The sequence below is a fragment of the Oncorhynchus masou genome, chromosome 5, assembly GCF_036934945.1.
Source record: "Oncorhynchus masou masou isolate Uvic2021 chromosome 5, UVic_Omas_1.1, whole genome shotgun sequence".
Lineage (NCBI taxonomy): Eukaryota > Metazoa > Chordata > Actinopteri > Salmoniformes > Salmonidae > Oncorhynchus > Oncorhynchus masou.
Genome location: NC_088216.1, coordinates 14,100,608 through 14,124,131, shown reverse-complemented (window position 1 = coordinate 14,124,131; position 23,524 = coordinate 14,100,608). Strand labels below are relative to the sequence as shown.

Here is a 23,524-nt window from a genome sequence, read left to right as displayed (position 1 = left end):
GTAATTTGATGAGTCTTTAAAGATGGAATCCAGTGTTGGCTGTATTAGGGGAAACAGAGCCACTGTAATGATGTCCCAGACAGACTCTCTGTTATTTTTTTAATGTTTTGTAGATGAAAGGGGGAACAGTGTTGGCTGTAATGATGTCTGAGGGGGAAGAACAGTTTTGTTGTTGTTGCAGTATTGGCTGTAATGATTCTATCACCCAGTGTTGGCAATGTCTGAGGAGGAAAATAACAGTGTTGGCTGTAATGATGTCTGAGGGGGGAAAGAACAGTGTTGGCTGTAATGATGTCTGAGGGGGGAGAGAACAGTGTTGGCTGTAATGAGGAAAGAACAGTGTTGGCTGTAATGTTGTCTGAGGGGGGGAGAACAGTGTTGGTTGTAATGATGTCTGAGGGGAAAGAACAGTGTTGGCTGTAATGATGTCTGAGGGGGAAGAACAGTGTTGGCTGTAATGATGTCTGAGGGGGGAAGAACAGTGTTGGCTGTAATGATGTCTGAGGGGGAAAGAACAGTGTTGGCTGTAATGATGTCTGAATGAACAGTGTTGGCTGTAATGATGTCTGACAGTGTTGGCTGTAATGATGTCTGAGGGGGGAAAGAACAGTGTTGGCTGTAATGATGTCTGAGGGGGAAAGAACAGTGTTGGCTGTAATGATGTCTGAGGGGGGAAAGAACAGTGTTGGCTGTAATGATGTCTGAGGGGGGAAAGAACAGTGTTGGCTGTAATGATGTCTGAGGGGGGAAATAACAGTGTTGGCTGTAATGATGTCTGAAGGGGGAAAGAACAGTGTTGGCTGTAATGATGTCTGAGGGGGGAAATAACAGTGTTGGCTGTTTACAGTAACGTCTTTCTTCAAATATTAAAGGGACGTGTTAGTTTCACCATTAAAGATTCCAGCTTTATTGTCCCATGTGGGCAATTAATTAGCCTGGTCCCGGACCTGCTTTCCTTGTTGCCGGGGCGATTTTAATTCCATGTGATGCAGACTTTCATCGACACGTCTCCTTCTACCCACATTCTTCTACCCACAGCCTTCTACCCACAGCCTTCTACCCACAGCCTTCTACCCACAGCCTTCTACCCACAGCCCCCTACCCACAGCCCCTACCCACAGCCCCCTACCCACAGCCCCCTACCCACAGCCCCCTACCCACAGCCCCCTACCCACAGCCCCCTACCCACAGCCCCCTACCCACAGCCCTCTACCCACAGCCCTCTACCCACAGCCTTCTACCCACAGCCTTCTACCCACAGCCTTCTACCCACAGCCTTCTACCCACAGCCTTCTACCCACAGCCTACTACCCACAGCCCCCTACCCACAGCCCCCTACCCACAGCCCCCTACCCACAGCCCCCTACCCACAGCCCCCTACCCACAGCCCCCTACCCACAGTCCACAACCCACAGCCTTCTACCCACAGCCCCCTACCCACAGTCTTCTACCCACAGCCCCTTACCCACAGCCCCTTACCCACAGCCCCTTACCCACAGCCCCCTACCCACAGCCCCCCACAGCCCCCTACCCACAGCCTCCACCCACACCCACACAGCCCCCTACCCACAGCCCCCTACCCACAGCCCCCTACCCACAGCCCCCCTACCCACAGCCCCCTACCCACAGCCCCCTACCCACAGCCCCCTACCCACACCCCCCTACCCACAGCCTTGTACCCACAGCCTCCTACCCACAGCCTTCTACCCACAGCCCCCTACCCACAGCCTCCTACCCACAGCCCCCTACCCACAGCCTTCTACCCACACCCCCCTACCCACACCCCCCTACCCACAGCCTTGTACCCACAGCCTCCTACCCACAGCCTCCTACCCGCACCCCCTACCCACAGCCTCCTACCCGCAGCCTCCTACCCACAGCCCTCCTACCCACAGCCCCCTACCCACAGCCCCCCAACCCCTACCCACAGCCCCCTACCCGCAGCCCCCTACCCACAGATGGACAATACTTTAAATCCCACTGACGATACTTTAATGCCCCTCGAGGAGATTATTTATTAGTTTAATACATCAACCTAGAGCGCTACAGTAGATTATGATACCCTAGTTCCTGTGTAGGGCCAGGTCAAAAGTAGTGTGCTATATAAGAAAGAGGGTAGCATCTGGGACGCACCTTAACTTGTTTTATCCTTACTGTTGTAACAGGAGAGAGTCCAAACCCCAGCTCTAGTGATGAGGCATCAGCAGAACGACGCCAGGAGAATCGCACAGCTAAGAAGACGTTTTACCGCTGCCCGGAGTGTGGGAAAGAGTTTCCTCACCCATCAAAACTACAGAGACATCTTAGAACACACACAGGAGAGAAACCATATCCTTGCTCTGTGTGCGGGAAGAGATTCAGTGATACAGGGACCCTCAAAACACACGAGAGGTTGCACACAGGAGAGAAACCGTACATCTGCCCGGAAAAGAACTGTTGGAAGAGGTTTGTCAGCCAAGGAGAGTTAAAACTACACCATCGGACACACACCGGAGAGAAACCTTGCCACTGCTCTGTGTGTGGGAAGAGTTTCTCACGTATGTGGCACTTGAAGGTCCACATGATGACGCATGCCGGAGAGAAGCAGAGACTCAGCATGAAAAAACCTTTCCCATGCTCTGAGTGTGAGAGGGGCTGCAACTCTGCAGCAGAGCTCAAGATGCACCAGAGGATGCACACTGGGGAGAGACCTTACCAGTGTTCCACCTGCAAAAAGACCTTTGTTTTCCCAAGCTCTCTAACAAGACATGAACAATCCCATATAAGCGAAGCGAATAGTACCGCCAAGCCGTACAGCTGCTCAGAATGTGGGAAGGAATTCACTCAGCCATGGACCTTAAAGATACACATGCGCCAGCACACCGGAGAGAAACCGTACCACTGCTCTCAATGGGAGAAGAGGTTCTCATCCTCGTCACTCCTTAAAAGACACCAGAGGGTTCACACCGGAGAGAAACCATTCCAGTGCTCCGACTGCGGGAAGAGTTTCTCCTCGTCTGCGAATAGAACCAGTCACCGTCGTCGTATCCATGAAGGTATACAGGGTGGGTCACAGCCACAGGAGGCAACCTCTGTGGATGGTACCAGTAAGGTAGGTTTATATGGTGTATCCAGTGCCAATTTTGTATTTATTTTCCTTCTTAGTAATTTAAAAAATAATCTGTGTTGGTGGATTCCAGATTTTCTACTTATAGATTCCAGGAATCTTCCAACCTGTATTTCTGGAAAACATGGGAATTTTTTAAGAAAGTTACTGGAATTTTGCACCCTTATTAAACCAGTCATTAAGGCCCTTAACACAGTATAACTAAGATGAATGCTGCTGTTGACATATTATACTGAATGAGATGTCTGATTATTAACCCTAGGCTTATGTTGACCAAAACAACCAGGTTGAACCCACAGTTGTAGAGGAGGCTGGTCTCAGTCTGGTACTCGATGTCAAAGTAAAAGAAGAGGAGGAAGACCCTGCTTTTGGTGAGTTCAAAGATTAATTTATTAAGGTATGGGTTCGCCTACACATTCACCTTTACTTTATTTTAGGAAATTTAAATAAATGCTCTATTTCCAATTACCCAAGTTAAAAAACATCTATATTATTGACAGTCTCAAATCTTCACATATTTAAGGTGCTTACTTATCCATACGACCTCTTTACCCCAGCAGAGAGACCTGACCATTGCTCTGAGAGTGAGGAGAGTCCCTCTACATTAGGAGGACCTGACCAACACCAGGAGAACAACAAAGCTCTGGGCCCTCACATCTGCTCAACGTGTGGAAAAGAACTATCCAGCTCCTACAAACTAATGCTACACCAGAGAACACACACAGGAGAGAAGCCTTACGAGTGTATGGTGTGTGGGAAGGGCTTCTCCCAAGCCGCAAACCTCAAGACGCACCAGAAAGTGCACAGTGGAGAGAAACCGTACCCCTGCCCTGACTGCGGGAGCAGGTTTACTCACATGGGAGACTTGAAGAGACACCAGTTGTTGCACTCGGGTGAGAAACCTTATAGCTGCCCCGAGTGCGGGAAGAGTTTTTCTCAGTTGGCGCACCTGAAATCTCACCAACAGACACACACAGGGGAGAAACCTTTCCTCTGCGCTCATTGTGAAAAGACTTTCTCCACTGCAGCCAAGCTGAAGAACCACGAGAGAGTGCACACTGGCGAGAGACCTTACTGCTGCTCCTACTGCCCCAAACGCTTTGCTCTATCTGGGACACTGGTGAAACATGAACGACTCCACACCGGAGAAACGCCATACCAATGTGGAGATTGCGGTAAGGGATTTGCTCAACTGGTGTCCTTGAAAATACATGCCCAATCACACACTGGAGTCAACTTCTACAAATGTTTCCAATGTGACCAGAGCTTCTCCACTTCAACCAAGCTGAAGGAACATCAGAGAATCCACACTGGGGAGAACCTGTACCAATGCACCGAATGTGGGAAGAGTTTCACTATCGAGTCAAAGCTGCTGAAACACCAGAGAGTTCACACTGGAGAGAAACCGTACCAGTGCTCCGGGTGTGGAATGAGGTTCTCGCTCTCTGAGAACCTACTGAGACACCAGCGTAACTCTTCAGGGATCTGTGGTGCTGTGAGCCTTAACCAGGCTACTGGGAGTGGGATTCTACTTCTACAAGATGCTGCTGTCTTCCCGAATATACTGGTCAAGGTCGGTGGAAATTATTATCCTGTCAAACAAACTTTTGTCCAAGTTGCTGTGGTCCTCTCAGTAAAGCTAAACTTTTGTCCAAGTTGCTGTGGTCCTCTCAGTAAAGCTAAACTTTTGTCCAAGTTGCTGTGGTCCTCTCAGTAAAGCTAAACTTTTGTCCAAGTTGCTGTGGTCCTCTCAGTAAAGCTAAAGTTTTGTCCAAGTTGCTGTGGTCCTTTCAGTAAAGCTAAACTTTTGTCCAAGTTGCTGTGGTCCTCTCAGTAAAGCTAAACTTTTGTCCAAGTTGCTGTGGTCCTCTCAGTAAAGCTAAGCGTTTGTCCTTCATGTAGGGCCAATCTTTCACCTTTAATTCTAAAGGCCCATATCCCAGACACAGATTAAGACTAGCCCTGGACTAAGCATTAGCCTAGTCGTTAGAGCAATGGGCCAGTAACCAAAAGGTTGCTGGATCGAATCCCCGAGCTTACAAGGTAAAAATCTGTTGTTCTGCCCCTGAACAAGGCAGTTAACCCACTGTTCCCCGATAGGCTGTCATCTTAAGTAAGAATTTGTTCTTAACTGACTTCCCTCGTTAAATAAAGGTAAAATAAATTGTAAAAAATTTACAAAAATTATCCATTGGGAGACTCTCCATTGAGCATGCATTTTAGTCAGAACTGTGGTGCAGCAGGGTCAAGCCTCGATACCAGCTGAGCGTGGTTCCCTTAACAAGGGTGAGGCAGCCCTCTAATGGACTCCCTGTAGACTTCAAGGTCTGCTGCTCTCACTATGGGGAAAGAGCGTTCTGAAGAGCACATGTCACTTGAGGTTTGGCTAGTCCTGTCCTGCAGCCTTAGGCTAGTCCTGTCCTGCAGCGTTTGGCTAGTCCTGTCCTGCAGCGTTTGGCTAGTCCTGTCCTGCAGCGTTTGGCTAGTCCTGTCCTGCAGCGTTTGGCTAGTCCTGTCCTGCAGCGTTTGGCTAGTCCTGTCCTGCAGCGTTTGGCTAGTCCTGTCCTGCAGCCTTAGGCTAGTCCTGTCCTGCAGCCTTAGGCTAGTCCTGTCCTGCAGCCTTAGGCTAGTCCTGTCCTGCAGCGTTTGGCTAGTCCTGTCCTGCAGCGTTTGGCTAGTCCTGTCCTGCAGCGTTTGGCTAGTCCTGTCTGGCTAGCCCTGTCCTGCAGCTTTTGGCTCGTCCTCTCCTGTAGCGTTTGACTAGTCCTGTTGCCTTGATGATTTTGTTAACTCAATTTTAAAGTGGGACCCCTGTCGAGCTCTGGAAGATCCAAGATTTTAATGAGCCTTTTATCTTAATTTGCACCACGCTGTCTCCTGTCACCTTTGAGTCTCAGTGACTTTGCCCCCTAGACAGTGTGAAACCACTGTAACCTTGGAATCTCAGTGACTCTGCCCCCCTAGACAGTGTGAAACCACTGTCACCTTGGAGTCTCAGTGACTCTGCCCCCCTAGACAGTGTGAAACCACTGTAACCTTGGAGTCTCAGTGACTCTGCCCCCTAGACAGTGTGAAACCACTGTAACCTTGGAGTCTCAGTGACTCTGCTCCCTAGACAGTGTGAAACCACTGTAACCTTGGAGTCTCAGTGACTCTGCCCCCTAGACAGTGTGAAACCACTGTAACCTTGGAGTCTCAGTGACTCTGCCCCCTAGACAGTGTGAAACCACTGTCACCTTGGAGTCTCAGTGACTCTGCCCCCTAGACAGTGTGAAACCACCGTAACCTTGGAGTGTCAGTGACTCTGCCCCCTAGACAGTGTGAAACCACTGTAACCTTGGAGTCTCAGTGACTCTGCCCCCCTAGACAGTGTGAAACCACTGTAACCTTGGAGTCTCAGTGACTCTGCTCCCTAGACAGTGTGAAACCACTGTCACCTTGGAGTCTCAGTGACTCTGCCCCCTAGACAGTGTGAAACCACTGTAACCTTGGAGTCTCAGTGACTCTGCTCCCTAGACAGTGTGAAACCACTGTAACCTTGGAGTCTCAGTGACTCTGCCCCCTAGACAGTGTGAAACCACTGTCACCTTGGAGTCTCAGTGACTCTGCCCCCCTAGACAGTGTGAAACCACTGTCACCTTGGAGTCTCAGTGACTCTGCTCCCTAGACAGTGTGAAACCACTGTAACCTTGGAGTCTCAGTGACTCTGCCCCCTAGACAGTGTGAAACCACTGTAACCTTGGAGTCTCAGTGACTCTGCCCCCTAGACAGTGTGAAACCACTGTAACCTTGGAGTCTCAGTGACTCGGCCCCCTAGACGGTGTGAAACCACTGTAACCTTGGAGTCTCAGTGACTCTGCCCCCAGACAGTGTGAAACCACTTGCGCTGTCACGAGAACACAGAAGTTTAATCTGTATCCTTGGAAAGTGACTCCGTCTCTTCATTCTGGGCCTAAAATTAACGCCCGCCTTCTGCCGGTTTTGTTTCTTAACTGGAAAATGAACAAAAGCAAAAAATGAACGCACAAAGTCCAAGAACTGCGACTCCTATAGCCTATCCCACCTCGTGCTGCAACGCTGCCTGGCTGTGCGCACGTGAAGAGCTGAGTTAAAATGTTCATTTTTAGAAGCGCTGGGCACAGGTATAAAAGTTTGTCTGATTTTACTTGAAAAGAAAAGTTGACTGAAGTGTCACGTTGTGTTTCTTTTCTATGTACGTGGTTTTGTTCACAAGCTAGGTTGGTTTTTCAATGTTTGAGTTTCAACATGCTAGGGAAGAGAACGTAGCACTTCTACTTGTCAGACTCAATCTCACAAACATGACTCCGGAGTCCCGTTACCACGGTAACCCACCGCCCTTAAAACTTCTTATGGCTGGAGGCAGTATTGAGTTGCTTGGATGAATAAGGTGCCCAGAGTAAACTGCCTGCTACTCAGTCCCCAGAAGCTAAGATATGCATATTGTTAGTTAATTTGGATAGAAAACACTCTGAAGTTTATAAAACTGTTTGAATGATGTCTGTGAGTATATCAGAACTCATAAGGCAGCCAAAAACCTGAGAGAAAATCCAAACAGGAAGTGGGAAATCTGAGGTTTGTAGTTTTTCAACTCATCCCCTATTGAAGATACAGTGAGATATTGGTCATCTTGCACTTCCTAAGGCTTCCACTCGACGTCAACAGTCTTTAGAACCTTGTTTGATGCTTCTGCTGTGAAGGGGGCCGAATGAGAGGGGAACGAGTCAGAGGTCTGCCAGGAGCAGCTGACCATGCACGGTCACGTGAAAGTTAGCTTGCGTTCTATTGCATTTCTACAGACAAGGGAATTCTCCAGTTGGAACATTATTGAAGATTTATGTTAAAAACATCCTAAAGATTGATTCTATACTCCGTTTGACATGTTTCTACGGACTGTAATGGAACTTTTCTAAACTTTTCGTCTGCTCCTAGTCAACGCTCGTCTGCTCGGGCGTCATTAATATGGACTACAGGGCTGAACGAGTTAACAACAAGGAGGTATTTGGACATAAATTATGAACTTTATCGAACAAATCAAACATTTATTGTGGAACTGGAATTCCTGGGAGTGCATTCTGATGAAGATCATCAAAGGTAAGTGAATATTTATAATGCTATTTCTGACTAATGTTGACTCCACAACATGGCGGATATCTGTTTGGCTGTTTTGGTCTCTGAGCGCTGTACTCAGATTACTGCATGCTGTGCTTTTTCCGTAAAGTTTTTTTTTTTTATCTGAGAGACCGGTTGCATTAATTAAGGAGAAGTTTATCTAATGTTCCATGTATAACAGTTGTATCTTTTATCAATGTTTATTATGAGTATTTGTGTAAATTGAGGTGACTCTCTGCAAAATCACCGCATGTTTTGGAACTACTGAACATAACGCGCCAATGTAAACTCTGATTTTTGTATATAAATATGAACTTTATCGAACAAAACATACATGTATTGTGTGACATGAAGTCCTGTGAGTGTCATCTGATGAAGATGGTCAAAAGTTAGTGATTAATTTGATCTGCTTTCTGCTTTATGGCTGTTTTTTCTGTGGCTTGGCGGTGACCTAACATAATCGTTTGGTGTGCTTTCGCTGTAAAGCCTTTTTGAAATCGGACACTGTGGTGGGATTAACAACAAGATTACCTTTAAAATTACATTTACATTACATTACATTTAAGTCATTTGGCAGACGCTCTTATCCAGAGCGACTTACAAATTGGTGAATTCACCTTCTGACATCCAGTGGAACAGCCACTTTACAATAGTGCATCTAAATCATTTAAGGGGGGGGGTGAGAAGGATTACTTTATCCTATCCTAGGTATTCCTTGAAGAGGTGGGGTTTCAGGTGTCTCCGGAAGGTGGTCATTGACTCCGCTGTCCTGGCGTCGTGAGGGAGTTTGTTCCACCATTGGGTGGCCAGAGCAGCGAACAGTTTTGACTGGGCTGAGCGGGAACTGTACTTCCTCAGTGGTAGGGAGGCGAGCAGGCCAGAGGTGGATGAACGCAGTGCCCTTGTTTGGGTGTAGGGCCTGATCAGAGCCTGGAGGTACTGCGGTGCCGTTCCCCTCACAGCTCCGTAGGCAAGCACCATGGTCTTGTAGCGGATGCGAGCTTCAACTGGAAGCCAGTGGAGAGAGCGGAGGAGCGGGGTGACGTGAGAGAACTTGGGAAGGTTGAACACCAGACGGGCTGCGGCGTTCTGGATGAGTTGTAGGGGTTTAATGGCACAGGCAGGGAGCAGCCAACAGCGAGTTGCAGTAATCCAGACGGGAGATGACAAGTGCCTGGATTAGGACCTGCGCCGCTTCCTGTGTGAGGCAGGGTCGTACTCTGCGGATGTTGTAGAGCATGAACCTACAGGAACGGGCCACCGCCTTGATGTTAGTTGAGAACGACAGGGTGTTGTCCAGGATCACGCCAAAGTTCTTAGCGCTCTGGGAGGAGGACACAATGGAGTTGTCAACCGTGATGGCGAGATCATGGAACGGGCAGTCCTTCCCCGGGAGGAAGAGCAGCTCCGTCTTGCCGAGGTTCAGCTTGAGGTGGTGATCCGTCATCCACACTGATATGTCTGCCAGACATGCAGAGATGCGATTCGCCACCTGGTCATCAGAAGGGGGAAAGGAGAAGATTAATTGTGTGTCGTCTGCATAGCAATGATAGGAGAGACCATGTGAGGTTATGACAGAGCCAAGTGACTTGGTGTATAGCGAGAATAGGAGAGGGCCTAGAACAGAGCCCTGGGGGACACCAGTGGTGAGGAGACAGATTCTCGCCACGTACCTGGTAGGAGCGACCTGTCAGGTTAGCGTGGGCCGCGCCGGAGATGCCCAACTCGGAGAGGGTGGAGAGGAGGATCTGATGGTTCACAGTATCGAAGGCAGCCGATAGGTCTAGAAGGATGAGGATGAGAGAGAGTTAGCTTTAGCAGTGCGGAGCGCCTCCGTGATACAGAGAAGAGCAGTCTCAGTTGAATGACTAGTCTTGAAACCTGACTGATTTGGATCAAGAAGGTCATTCTGAGAGAGATAGCGGGAGAGCTGGCCAAGGACGGCACGTTCAAGAGTTTTGGAGAGAAAAGAAAGAAGGGATACTGGTCTGTAGTTGTTGACATCGGAGGGATCGAGTGTAGGTTTTTTCAGAAGGGGTGCAACTCTCGCTCTCTTGAAGACGGAAGGGACGTAGCCAGCGGTCAGGGATGAGTTGATGAGCGAGGTGAGGTAAGGGAGAAGGTCTCCGGAAATGGTCTGGAGAAGAGAGGAGGGGATAGGGTCAAGCGGGCAGGTTGTTGGGTGGCCGGCCGTCACAAGAAGCGAGATTTCATCTGGAGAGAGAGGGGAGAAAGAGGTCAGAGCACAGGGTAGGGCAGTGTGAGCAGAACCAGCGGTGTCGTTTGACTTAGCAAACGAGGATCGGATGTTGTCGACCTTCTTTTCAAAATGGTTGACGAAGTTATCTGCAGAGAGGGAGGAGGGGGGGGAGGAGGATTCAGGAGGGAGCAGAAGGTGGCAAAGAGCTTCCTAGGGTTAGAGGCAGATGCTTGGAATTTAGAGTGGTAGAAAGTGGCTTTAGCAGCAGAGACAGAGGAGGAAAATGTAGAGAGGAGGGAGTGAAAGGATGCCAGGTCCGCAGGGAGGCGAGTTTTCCTCCATTTCCGCTCGGCTGCCCGGAGCCCTGTTCTGTGAGCTCGCAATGAGTCGTCGAGCCACGGAGCGGGAGGGGAGGACCGAGCCGGCCTGGAGGATAGGGGAGGATTGTATAAAATACCTGTATGTTTGCTGAATTTGAATTATGAGATTTCTGTTTGAATTTGGCGCCCTGCACTTTCACTGGCTGGTTAACGGGGTCACAAAAAATGGGCTGAATACCACATTACTTTTTACTAGCAACACATGTATTGTTTTTGAAACATTACAAAGCACATCTGTTTTTTTGTGTTTTGTTGGTGTCATTTAAGCAGGATATTAATAGTTTAGCTGGTAAGACATTTTAGTGGCTGGTGGACCAAAAATAATATTTTAAGGCCATTTGAACCATTTTGATTGTTATTCTCCATCCTAAATAAACGTTTATTATTTTCTCACCAGGCTGGGCACAAACCCACAGAGTCCCTGCCTTCTGACCAGAGCCATAGTGAAGCCTCCACTCAAACTGCTGGGATGACTGTTAACGTTAAAGAGGAGGAGCAAACACTTGGACTGAAGATTAAAACTGAAGAACTGGAGGAGGAGGAGGAAGAAGAAGAAGAAGAAGAAGAAGAAGAAGAGGAGAGGAAGAAGAGGAGGAGGAAGTTGTTGGGCTGATTAATTCTGATGGAGAAGAAATGGACTGGGATTCTTCTCTTCTTGGTATGTTGAGATGAGTTTGTGAGTCAGGTAACTTTCCCAAAATGCCCAGGTTTTTCAGAAATCCTGGTTGGAAGATTCCCAGAATCAGGAGGGAATAAACAGGAAATCCGGAATCCTCCAGCCAGGATTTCAGTAAAACCTGGGAATTTTCTCTTGACTCGTCTGCTGCTTTGTTTAACCTGTTCCAATTTTTTTCACACAGGATATAATCCCAGTCAGAGTTCTGACATTGAAGAGAGTCCCTCTACATCAGGAGAACCTGAACATCACCAGGAGAATCACAACGCTAAGAGCTCTCACTGCTGTTCAGTGTGTGGAAAAGACTGCCAAAAATTATCGGCGCTACAGAAACACATGAGAATTCACACAGGAGAGAAGCCTTACCCCTGTACTTTGTGTGGAAACCAATTCCGCGAGAAGGGACACCTGAAAGCACACCTGAAAACACACACCGGAGAGAAACCTTACCACTGCCCCGCCTGTGGGATGAAGTTCGCCCATTTGGGAGCCATGAAAATACACCTGCTGACACACACTGGAGAGAAACCTTACCCCTGCTCTGTGTGTGGGAAGAGTTTTACCCAATCATCGCGTTTGAAGCAACATTTCCGGACGCACACAGGAGAGAAACCTTACTCCTGCTCTGTATGCAGGAAGAGTTTTGCAAGACCAGCAGACCTTAAAGTCCACCACAGAGATCACACAGGGGAGAAACCTTACAGCTGCACTGAATGTGGCCAGAGCTTCACCAGTTCCCACAACCTATGGAAACATCAGAAGACCCATCTACCACCTGGACTACCGCAACCTGTTGAGTTTGACAACCACAACCAAACACCAGAGATGAATGATAAAAACGAAGGACTGAAGGAGGAAGATGAGGAGGAGGAATTTGGTGTTCTGATCAATTCTGATGGAGAAGAAGTTGGATTGGACTTGGATCCTCCTCGTCTCAATCCTCTGGGTTTTGAGGAAGAGGAGAGTCCGTCAACATCAGGAGAAACTGAACAACACCAGGTGAACCACAATACAGCGCTGAGGTACAGCTGCTCTGTGTGTGGGAAGCAGTTCAACCACAAAGGACATCTGCGAAGACACGAGAGTGTACATTCAGTTGAAAAACCTTATGGTTGCGCAGACTGCGACAAGATGTTCGGTTCCACCATAGCTCTGAATAGACACAAGAAGTTACACAGAGAAGAGAAACCTCACATTTGCACAGTGTGTGGGAAAGGTTTTGTTCAACTGTCACGTTTGAAGGAACACTACCCGACGCACTCGGGAGAGAAACCACACTGCTGCTCTGTGTGTGGGAAGCGCTTCACTACTGCGTCGTACCTCAAAACGCACAGCAAAGTCCACCTGGGGGAGAGTCCTTATACCTGTAACATATGTAGGAGAGATTGCCAGAAGTTGTCCGCATTCAAGTTACACATGAGGATCCACACAGGAGAGAAGCCCTTCAGTTGCTCTGTGTGCGAGAAGCAGTTCACTCAGAAAAGACATCTGCAAGACCACCAGAAAGTACACACTGGAGAGAAACCGTACCCATGCCCCCACTGTGACAAGCGGTTCAGCTTCTCCTCTGCCTTAAAAAGACACCAGCAGTTACACACAGGAGAAAAACCCCACAGCTGCTTTGTGTGTGGGAATAGTTTCTCTCAAGCAGGGCGCCTGAAAGAACACCTACAGACGCACTCGGGAGAGAGACCTTTCTCCTGCTCTGTCTGCGAGAAAACCTTCAGAAAAGCTTCTGAACTCACGATACACAACAGATCTCATACAGGAGAGAGACCGTACTGCTGTGCCGAATGTGGTAAGACGTTCACCAGTTCTATGAAGCTGGGACGACACAAGAAGATCCATCAGAACACAAAAACCGAAGAGGTTCTGACTAAAGATGTGAAGAGTATTCCATGAGTATTGATGATGATGAAGAAGTGGAGGCTGCCTCCGCAGTTAGTGGATGCTAGTAGGGTGAAGAGGAGAAGGAGGAGCCTCTACAGTTAGTGGATGCTAGTAGGGTGAAGAGGAGAAGGAGGAGCCTCTACAGTCAAAGGATGCTAGTAGGGTGAAGAGGAGAAGGAGGAGCCTCTACAGTCAAAGAATGCTAGTAGGGTGAAGAGGAGGAGGAGGAGCCTCTACAGTTAGTGGATGCTAGTAGGGTAAAGGAGGAGCCTCTACAGTTAGTGGAGTGGATGCTAGTAGGGTGAAGAGGAGGAGGAGGAGCCTCTACAGTTAGTGGATGCTAGTAGGGTGAAGAGGAGAAGGAGGAGCCTCTACAGTTAGTGGATGCTAGTAGGGTGAAGAGGAGGAGGAGGAGCCTCTACAGTCAAAGAATGCTAGTAGGGTGAAGAGGAGAAGGAGGAGCCTCTACAGTTAGTGGATGCTAGTAGGGTGAAGAGGAGGAGGAGGAGCCTCTACAGTTAGTGGATGCTAGTAGGGTGAAGAGGAGGAGCCTCTACAGTTAGTGGATGCTAGTAGGGTGGATAATCGTGATGATTGAACGAGTGCCGCTTGATGACCGTTAGTCTCCTAACGAGGTGCCGGTTGAGACTGGGAATGATGAACAATGATGAGCTCATAATGTAAATATATATATGTATCTGCACACTGATGCATGTTTCCAAGAATTGTATTTTTATTTTAAGTGAGCATTGTTTTTGTGAAAGGTTAATGGTTTCAAGATTAAGCCAATTTGTATCAAATACATTGTAACTATAAAAAAGAAAGGCATGAAATGTGCATAAAGACAGCAGACTGAGCATTATAAAGCAGATAAACAACATACTATCACCCATCAGTCCATCCAACGTGAGAAATGACATGAGCAAACAAGCTGGTGGTATCTAGAAACATTTTAATAAAGTGATCATTGTTCTTTTCTATTTTATTATGGTTAATTCATGTGATAATATGCTAATTATGCAACAATCCAAATATTAGGTTTGTAAGTCCATAGAATAGCTCTTCTTCCCTGTTCTTAACACTTTACAATAACTCGTCTTTTAATATCAATGTTCAAAATCTTAGCAAACGATGTTAGTTGTTTTAGAAAGTAGGATATTGTTGAAAGAAGCGTGTGTGTGTGTGGACAATCATTTCAGAATGAGGTGTTTGTGGAATATTGATATGAATGTGATGTCATAATCGTGTTACGCGATGTCATAATCATGTTACGTGAACAATGGAAATAAAAGTACAGATAGTGAATGTGCTCGTCCTTTCATTGTCCGGAGTCGGCACGTGTTGTTGTTGTTGTTGACATTTACACTGTGGCATGCCACTATTACAACACCTCTCAACATATGTGGTTTCTGGTTTTAGTGGAGAGGATCCAGCCTGGTACAGCCATCCAGAGGTCTCGCGAGCTCGCGTTCCGATTCGCTGCAGAGGTAATCAGTCAGGTAATGCCATGCGCAGGTGATTCGCTACAGCGGTAATCAGTCTGGTAATGCCATGCACAGGTGATTCGCTGCAGAGGTAATCAGTCTGGTAATGCCATGCGCAGGTGATTCGCTACAGCGGTAATCAGTCTGGTAATGCCATGCGCAGGTGATTCGCTACAGCGGTAATCAGTCTGGTAATGCCATGCGCAGGTGATTCGCTACAGCGGTAATCAGTCTGGTAATGCCATGCGCAGGTGGCGTCGTCCTGCTTCATGCTTCCGGGGGTCCTGTCCCCATCTTTTTTTGAACGGGCTTTGACAATTCTATCATCAAATTTGTGAAATATTGGTGGTATATTGGCATATACCACACCCCCTCGGGCCTTATTGCTTTACTATACCAAGGCTGTCAGCCAATCAGCATTCAGATTATTTTCTTGTTTGTGGATGAATGTACTTCTCCCAGATGCATTTTATGATGTTTTTACATTGAAGACCATTCAAAACTCCTACAAAAGGGAATGACTACAAGGCTACTTCCTGGAAAACTACGGATCACTTTCGTACCGTATACACAAGGCTTGCATTGGAAGGGCGAGAAGTGTGGGGGACAATCAAGAGGATGAGGGGGTTCCGAAGGGATAGGATCCCGTGTTGACCAGTGGGAGGATATGGGAGTAAGAGAGGAGGAAGCAGAGATGATGACTAAAGCATTTCTCCTCTGTCAGAAGGAGGGAGAGAGGTGGTGGTGAAGAGGGCAATAGGCTGGGTTTCTCCTCTGTTAGAAGGAGAGAGAGAACGAGAGGAGAACCACCCTACTATGGTAGAGGTGAAGAGGGCAATAGGCTGGGTTTCTGCAAGTTCAAACCTCCGAGCTGACAAGGTACAAATCTGTCGTTCTGCCCCTGAACAGGCAGTTAACCCACCGTTCCTAGTCCATCATTTAAAATAAGAATTTGTTCTTTCACTGACTTGCCTAGTTAACTAAAGGGTTGAAAATAAATATATTCAACCTCACATTTAAAATAAACATTATACAGGAAAAGCAAAACACAATCATAAAAAACAGCAACACTCTGAAATACCTTAGAGGCGTTAGAAGAGGCATCAGACAAGCCAGTTGTCTTTTGGGTCGACTTCACCTGAGCAGGATAAGCTGTGTTATGTCAGGTTGGCCCATTTCAGTGAAGAGGCGCTGGATAACGTAATGGAGTCTACTGGGGGAGTAGTGGTGCCAATCCAGATGAGGTGCTGGATAACATAATGGAGTCTACTGGGGGAGTAGTGGTGCCAATCCAGAAGCCAGGGGAGGAGCCAACGAGGGCATGAAGCTATCGGCCAATAGCCCTAATCGTGTTTAAGGTTGCGTACAGAGAGACTGACCAACTTCCTGGAGAGTAGGGGTTTAGTATCGCCACGTCAGAGTGAGTTCAGGAATCGAAGGGGAACTAAGGAACCCAGTGGTCTGCCGAGAAGCAGAGGTCAGGAAGGGTGAAGATGGAGAAGGTTGTCTGTCTGATGTGGAGATGACCTAGTTGTCTGTCTGATGTGGAGATGACCTAGTTGTCTGTCTGATGTGGAGATGACCTAGTTGTCTGTCTGATGTGGAGATGACCTAGTTGTCTGTCTGATGTGGAGAAGACCTAGTTGTCTGTCTGATGTGGAGATGACCTAGTTGTCTGTCTGATGTGGAGATGACCTAGTTGTCTGTCTGATGTGGAGAAGACCTAGTTGTCTGTCTGATGTGGAGAAGACCTAGTTGTCTGTCTGATGTGGAGATGACCTAGTTGTCTGTCTGATGTGGAGATGACCTAGTTGTCTGTCTGATGTGGAGATGACCTAGTTGTCTGTCTGATGTGGAGAAGACCTAGTTGTCTGTCTGATGTGGAGATGACCTAGTTGTCTGTCTGATGTGGAGATGACCTAGTTGTCTGTCTGATGTGGAGAAGACCTAGTTGTCTGTCTGATGTGGAGACCTGATGTGGAGAAGACCTAGTTGTCTGTCTGATGTGGAGAAGACCTAGTTGTCTGTCTGATGTGGAGATGACCTAGTTGTCTGTCTGATGTGGAGATGACCTAGTTGTCTGTCTGATGTGGAGATGACCTAGTTGTCTGTCTGATGTGGAGAAGACCTAGTTGTCTGTCTGATGTGGAGATGACCTAGTTGTCTGTCTGATGTGGAGAAGACCTAGTTGTCTGTCTGATGTGGAGATGACCTAGTTGTCTGTCTGATGTGGAGATGACCTAGTTGTCTGTCTGATGTGGAGAAGACCTAGTTGTCTGTCTGATGTGGAGATGACCTAGTAATGTCTGTCTGATGTGGAGATGACCGGGTTGCTGATGAAGACTTGTCTGTCTGATGTGGAGATTTTAGTTGTTTGTCTGATGTAACCAGGCAAGTCAGTTAAGAACAAATTCTTATTTGTCTGTCTGATGTGGAGATGACCTAACTGTCTGTCTGATGTGGAGATGACCTAGATTGTCTGTCTGATGTGGTTTGATGTGGACTAGTTGTCTGTCTACTGTCCAACACTCAAACCTAGTTGTCTGTCTGATGCCCCAGAATGCTGTTGTCTGGATGTGGGAAGACCTAGTGGTCTGTCTGATGTGGAGAAGACCTAGTTGTCTGTCTGATGGGACAACATTCCACAGGCCACCAATCAACAGCGTGATCAACTCTTTGTCTGAAGGACAGTATATTGTCTGTCTGATGGTGGTCCCATGAGATTCTAGTTTTCTGTCTCTGGGAGATTGACAGTTGTCTGTCTGATGTGGTCCCAGATGACCTAGTTGTCTGTCTGATGTGGAGAAGACCAGTTGTCTGTCTGATGTGGAGATGACCTATTGTCTGTTGATGTGGAGAATTAGTTGTCATTTTCTCAAAATGATTGGAAATTCAAACTAACGAGAAGCCTAGTTGTGCTGTCTGATGTGGACACACTGACCAATAGTTGTCTGTCTGATGAAATGGAGATGAACTCATAGATGGCCTCTATGATGTGCAGATGACCTAGTTGTCATCAGTCTGATGTGGAGATGACCCAGTTGTCTGTCTGATGTGGAGATGACAGGTTCTTTCAGTCTTGATCTACTGTGGATTTCCTAGTTGTCTACAGTCCCCGATGTGGAAAGACTGCATCACATCTGTCTGATGTGGAGATGACCTAGTTGTCTGTCTGATGTTTGAGATGACCTAGTTGTCTGTCTGATGTAAGATGAAGTTGTCTGTCTGATGTTAAGAAAAAGACCTAGTTGTCTGTCTGATGTGGAGATGACCTAGTTGTCTGTCTGAAATGATGGTTATGAAATAAACAGTTGTCTGTCTGATGTGGAGATACAGTTGTCTGTCTGAACTGTGGAATGACCTAGTTGTCTGTCTGATGTGGAGATGACCTAGTAAAAATGTCTGATGTGGAGATACAAGGGTCTGTCTGATCTGAAAGACCTAGTTGTCTGTCTGATGTAGATGACCTAGTTGTCTGATGTGGAGATGAACATTAAGACCTCTGATACGATCTGAAAGTTACATGATGTTTTTTATTTATTTTACCTTTATTTAACCAGGCAAGTCACTTAAGAACAAATTCTTATTTTCAATGACGGCCTGGAACAGTGGGTTAACTGCCTGTTCAGGGGCAGAACGACAGATTTGTACCTTGTCAGCTGGGGTTTGAACTGCAACCTTCCGGTTACTAGTCCAACACTCAAACCACTAGGCTACCCTGCCGCCCCAGAATGCTGTTGTCGGAAGAAGGAAGAACAAGTGGATATAGGTCAGGAGTGGGAAAAAGAAGAGCTGAGAGCATTCTGGACAACATTCCACAGGCCACCAATCAACAGCGTGATCAACTCTTTGCGAAGGCTGACAGTATATTGGGGTAAATGGTGGTCCCACCAGATTCTAGTTTTCTGATCCTCTTTGAAATTGTAGCATGTTTCGTTTATATTTTTTGTTCAGTGCCACCACATACGATCATTTTTTTGTGTGTGTAACAATTCCACGTCAATAATAACATTTTCTCAAAATGATTGTTGGAAATTCAAACTAACGCAGAAGCACCAGCCTTTGCCACATGGACACACTGACCAATAGGTGGCTGAAGAAATGAGCGCATGGAACCCTTAGATGGCCTCTATAGGCCGATGCAGCAGTAGGCCCATAACTTCCATCATCAGCTGAGTAACATACATAGAGGACTGAAGCCCACAGATGACAACAGAGCATCCTGATACACACAGGTTCTTTCAGTCACATTGATCTACTCCGCATTTCAGTTGAGGCGTCACTACAGTCCCCCGGTTCGAATCCAGACTGCATCACATCCGGCCGTGATTGGGAGTCCCGTCAGGTAGTACACAATTGATCTACTCTGCATGTCTGCCTCCCTTTCCATTTGTCTTGACTTGAGCTATTGCTAGTGCAGTGTAACGTTGTTTTCGCCCGAGTGGCGCATTGGTCTAAGGCACTGCATTTTCAGTTGAGGCGTCACTACAGTCCCCCCGGTTCGAATCCAGACTGCATCACATCCGGCCTTGATTGGGAGTCCCGTCAGGTAGTACACAATTGGCCGGGTTTGACCGGGGGGAGGCTGTCATTGTAAGTAATAATTTGTTCTTTAACTGACTTGCCTAGTTAAATTAAAAAGAAATAGGTCTCTCAGCATTACCAGGACAGACAAACCACACATGGAGCACTCCAAACAGAAGGACAATTCAAACCTTGTCTAAACTCCTAAATGATGGGGTTATGAAATAAACAAAGTTGTTTCTCACAAGGGTAGCAGGTTGTGAACTCTGCAAAGAAAGTTTCCACTCTGAGAATAGTAAATGACTGTAATACAAGGCATTAACAGAAATCTCAGTAACCAAAAGACAGAGATGAACAGTTACTCTGCCTGACTGGTTACATATGTAATGGGGATTTATTAAAATAAACCGTCAAAGGGAAAACAATTTGCACAATGAAATAATACATGTGGAAGAATTGTCTGTAGAGCCTGAGATATTCTGGAGAGCTGAGAGCATTCTGGAGAGCTGAGAGCATTCTGGAGAGTTGATAATTCTGCTAGAGCCAGAGTCAATGTAGAGCCGAGATCAGCTTCTGAGAGCCTGATTCTGGAGAGCTGAGAGTCATTCTGGAGAGCTGAGCATGAGAGCTGAGAGCATTCTGGAGAGCTGAGAATCAGCTAGGCTGAGAGCATTCTGGAGAGCTGAGTCATTCTGGAGAGCTGAGAGCATTCAATAGAGCTGAGCTTGGCCTGATTCTGTAGAGCTGAGAGCCAAGCAATAATCTGTAGGCTGAGAGCATTCTGGAGAGCTGAGATAATTCTGGAGAGCCAAGCAATTCAGCTGAGAGCATTCTGAGAGCTAAGCATTCTGGCTTCCCCCAATGAGAGCATTCTGGAGAGAGCTGAGAGCATTCTGGAGAGCTAGAGCATTCTGAAGCAGCATTCTGGAGAGCCGAGAGCATTCTGGAGGCTGAGAGCCGATTCTGGAGAGCCGAGGCATTCTGGAGAGCCGAGAGCATTCTGGAGAGCCGAGAGCATTCTGGAGGCCGAGAGCATTCTGGAGAGCCGAGAGCATTCTGGAGGCCGAGTCATTCTGGAGAGCCGAGAGCATTCTGGAGAGCTCGAGTCAAACTCTGGTTGAGAGAGCATTCTGGAGCATTCTGTGAGCCTAGAGCATTCTGGTTGAGCCAGAGCATTCTGTGAGCCGAGAGCATTCTGTGGTTGAGAGTCTGAGTAGCATTCTGTGGCTGAGTCAAACATTCTGGTAGAGCTGAGAGCATTCTGTGAGCTGAGAGCATTCTGGAGGCTGAGAGCATTCTGTAGAGCTGAGAACATTCTGGTCAGAGTGAGAGCATGTCTGGTCAGAGCATTTGAAGCATTCTGGAGACAGGAGAGTAATTAGCATTCTGGAGAGCTGAGAGCATTCTGGAGAGCTGAGAGCATTCTGGAGAGCTGAGAGCATTCTGGAGAGCTGAGAGCATTCTGGAGGCTGAGAGAGCATTCTGTAAATAAGCTGAGAGCATTCTGGAAGTGAAGCATTCTGGAGAGGCGACAAGTTTATTCTGCATTTATGACATAGAGAGCATTCTGGAGAGCTATTGAGGACAGATGTTTAGCGGAGAGCCCTCATTCTGGAGAGCCGAGAGCATTCTGAGAGCCGAGAGCATTCTGGAGAGCCAGAGCATTCTGGAGAGCCATGAGAGCATTCTGGAGAGCCGAGAGCATTCTGGAGAGCTGAGAGCATTCTGACTAGCGCCCCTCTGCCCCATGTAGATGCATTCTGGATGCCACACTACATTCTGAGACGGCATCTGATACAGGTCTATTCTGGAGGCACCAGCATTCTGTTCATGAGAGCCGAGAGCATTCTTGTTGGCCAGAGCATTCTGGAGAGTTCTTTCCTGAGTTCTACACATCTGTCATCGAGGCTGAGAGCAAATTTGCTGTTTTAGAGCAGAGCATTCTGGCAGATTCTAAGAGCTGATTTAGCATGTCTGGAGATATGTATTCATTCTGACAGAGTTGAGAGCATTCTGGAGAGCTGAGAGCATTCTGGAGAGCTGTCAGAGCATTCTGTTGAGCCTGAGAGCATTCTGGAGAGCCAGTTATTCTATGGTGTGTAATGAGACAAGACAAGAGCATTCTGAGAGCATTCTGGAAGCCGAGAGCATTCTGCAGCCTTGACATTCTGGACTATTACAAGCATTCTGGAGAGCCGAAGTTCTAGAGCCGGACCTTTCAGCATTATACACTGCATTCTGGAGAGCCCTCAATCTACACATTCTCAGACATCACAATACCTCATAATGACATCACAGATACATATCTCTCTATGAGCATTCTGGAGATGAGACATTCTGGAGAGCCGATACCTCATTCTGACAGAGCAATACATTCTAATGACAGACAATACCTCATAATGACATCATTCTCATAATGACATCACAATACCTCATAATGACATCACAATACTGTAATGACATCACAATACCTCTGGAATGACATCACAATTCTGTAATGACAAAGCAAAAGCATTCTGGAAAAAACAACAACAATTCTGGAAATACAAAACAGAAATATTCTGGAAGTACTCAGACCCATTCTGGTACTTTGAGCCGAAGCATTCTGGCAGATGACCGAGCCTCTAGCTTCTGGGTTTGCCAAGAGCATTCTGTTTGAGCCGAGTTTCTCATTTCTCTGGAGATCCTCTCAAGAGCATTCTGGAGAGTTGAGAGCATTCTGTCAGGCTGAGGTTCTGCATTCTGGATGTTTCTGAGGTGGAGCATTCTGTCAGGTTGGATGGAGAGCATTCAGCTATTTGAGGTCTCTGGATATTCAAATTCTGGAGGTTGAGACCATTCTGGAGAGCTGAGAGCATTCTGGAGAGCTGAGAGCATTCTGGGAGCTGATATGGGCAGTAATGGTGCATTTGGAGGCTGAGACATTCTGGGCTGAGAGCATTCTGGGACTGAGATGGGCATTCTGTAGATGAGAGCATTCTGGGACTGATATGCATTCTGGAGAGCAGAGGCTTCTAGGGACTGATATGGGCAGTAGATGCATTTGGGACTGATATGGGCATTAATGATGCAGAGGCTTTAGGGACTGATATGGGCAGTAATGATGCAGAGGCTTTAGAGCATTCAGTAATGATGCAGAGGCTTTGGGACTGAGAGCATTCTGCAGAGGCTTTAGGGACTGATATGGGCAGTTTAGGGACTGATGGGCAGAGGCTTTAGGGACTGATTGGGCTGTAATGATGAGAGCATTTGGGACTGATAGCATTAATGATGAGAGCTTTAGGGACTGATATGGGCAGAGGCCCCCCTTAGGGACTGTCTCAATGTTAAACTCAAGACAAATTATCTGCACAATTTTAGATGCTTTTTACTGACAGACACAAGTCAATAATCAGCTAGTTCTGATTATAATCAGCTAGGCTTTAGGGACTAATCAGCTAGGCCTGATTATAACTGATATGGCCAAGTCAATAATGCAGAGGCCTTTATAATCAGCTAGGCCAAGTCAATAATCAGCTAGGCTGATTATAACAGATATGGCCAAGTCAATAATCAGCTAGGGAAGTCAATAATCATGCAGAGGCTTTATAACTGATATGGGCAGTCAATAATCAGCTTTAGGGACAAGTCAATAATGATGCTGAGGCTTTATAATCAGATATGGCCAAGTAATAATCAGCTCGGCTTTAGGGATCTGCTAGGCCAAGTAATGCTAGGCAGAGTCAATAATCAGGGACTGATTATGGGCAGCTTTAGGCCAACTCAATATGGGCAGAGGCTTTAGGGACTGATTATAATCAGCTAGGCCAAGTCAATAATCAGCTAGGCCTGATTATAATCAGCTAGGGCAAGTCAATAATCAGCTCGGCTTTATAACAGATAGGCCAAGTCAATAATCAGCTTTAGGGACAAGTCAATAATCAGCTTGGCCTGATTATAATCAGATATGGCCAAGTCAATAATCAGAGGCTTTAGGGACTGAAGTCAATAATCATGCTTGGCTTTAGGGATCAGCTAATGGCCAGTAATAATCAGAGGCTTTATAACAGATATGGGCAAGTCAATAATCAGCTGGGCCTAAACTGCAGAGGCTTTCCAATAGGCATATCCCTATACACTTGTGATTTGAAACAA

At 47.0% G+C, this 23,524-nt stretch overlaps 3 protein-coding genes across 3 annotated transcripts; all 3 read left to right on the top strand.

The window, feature by feature from the left end:
* Positions 1-986: 986 nt before the first annotated feature.
* On the top strand, positions 987-2,021 carry LOC135528286 (uncharacterized). Its single transcript, XM_064957262.1, has one exon. The coding sequence runs from the start codon at positions 987-989 to the stop codon at positions 2,019-2,021; it is 1,035 nt and encodes a 344-aa protein (XP_064813334.1).
* A 146-nt stretch (positions 2,022-2,167) lies between these two features.
* Positions 2,168-11,765, top strand: LOC135533910 (zinc finger protein 345-like). The gene is made up of 5 exons (XM_064961110.1): positions 2,168-3,091; positions 3,369-3,477; positions 3,664-4,679; positions 11,214-11,474; positions 11,677-11,765. Exons 1-4 carry the CDS (start codon positions 2,540-2,542, stop codon positions 11,427-11,429), a joined length of 1,893 nt encoding a protein of 630 aa, XP_064817182.1. The 5' UTR covers positions 2,168-2,539; the 3' UTR covers positions 11,430-11,474; positions 11,677-11,765.
* Positions 11,766-11,828: 63 nt separating this feature from the next.
* Positions 11,829-13,394, top strand: LOC135528279 (zinc finger protein 84-like). The gene has a single exon (XM_064957250.1). The coding sequence runs from the start codon at positions 11,829-11,831 to the stop codon at positions 13,392-13,394; it is 1,566 nt and encodes a 521-aa protein (XP_064813322.1).
* The last annotated feature ends 10,130 nt before the right edge of the window (positions 13,395-23,524 follow it).

Coding starts and splice junctions, on each gene's coding strand:
- LOC135528286 (XM_064957262.1), top strand. CDS start 987: ATGCAGACTTTCATCGACACGTCTCCTTCTACCCACATTCTTCTACCC.
- LOC135533910 (XM_064961110.1), top strand. CDS start 2,540: ATGTGGCACTTGAAGGTCCACATGATGACGCATGCCGGAGAGAAGCAG. Junction 3,092..3,368: donor CTGTGGATGGTACCAGTAAG/GTAGGTTTATAT, acceptor TATTAACCCTAG/GCTTATGTTGACCAAAACAA. Junction 3,478..3,663: donor GGAGGAAGACCCTGCTTTTG/GTGAGTTCAAAG, acceptor TCTTTACCCCAG/CAGAGAGACCTGACCATTGC.
- LOC135528279 (XM_064957250.1), top strand. CDS start 11,829: ATGAGAATTCACACAGGAGAGAAGCCTTACCCCTGTACTTTGTGTGGA.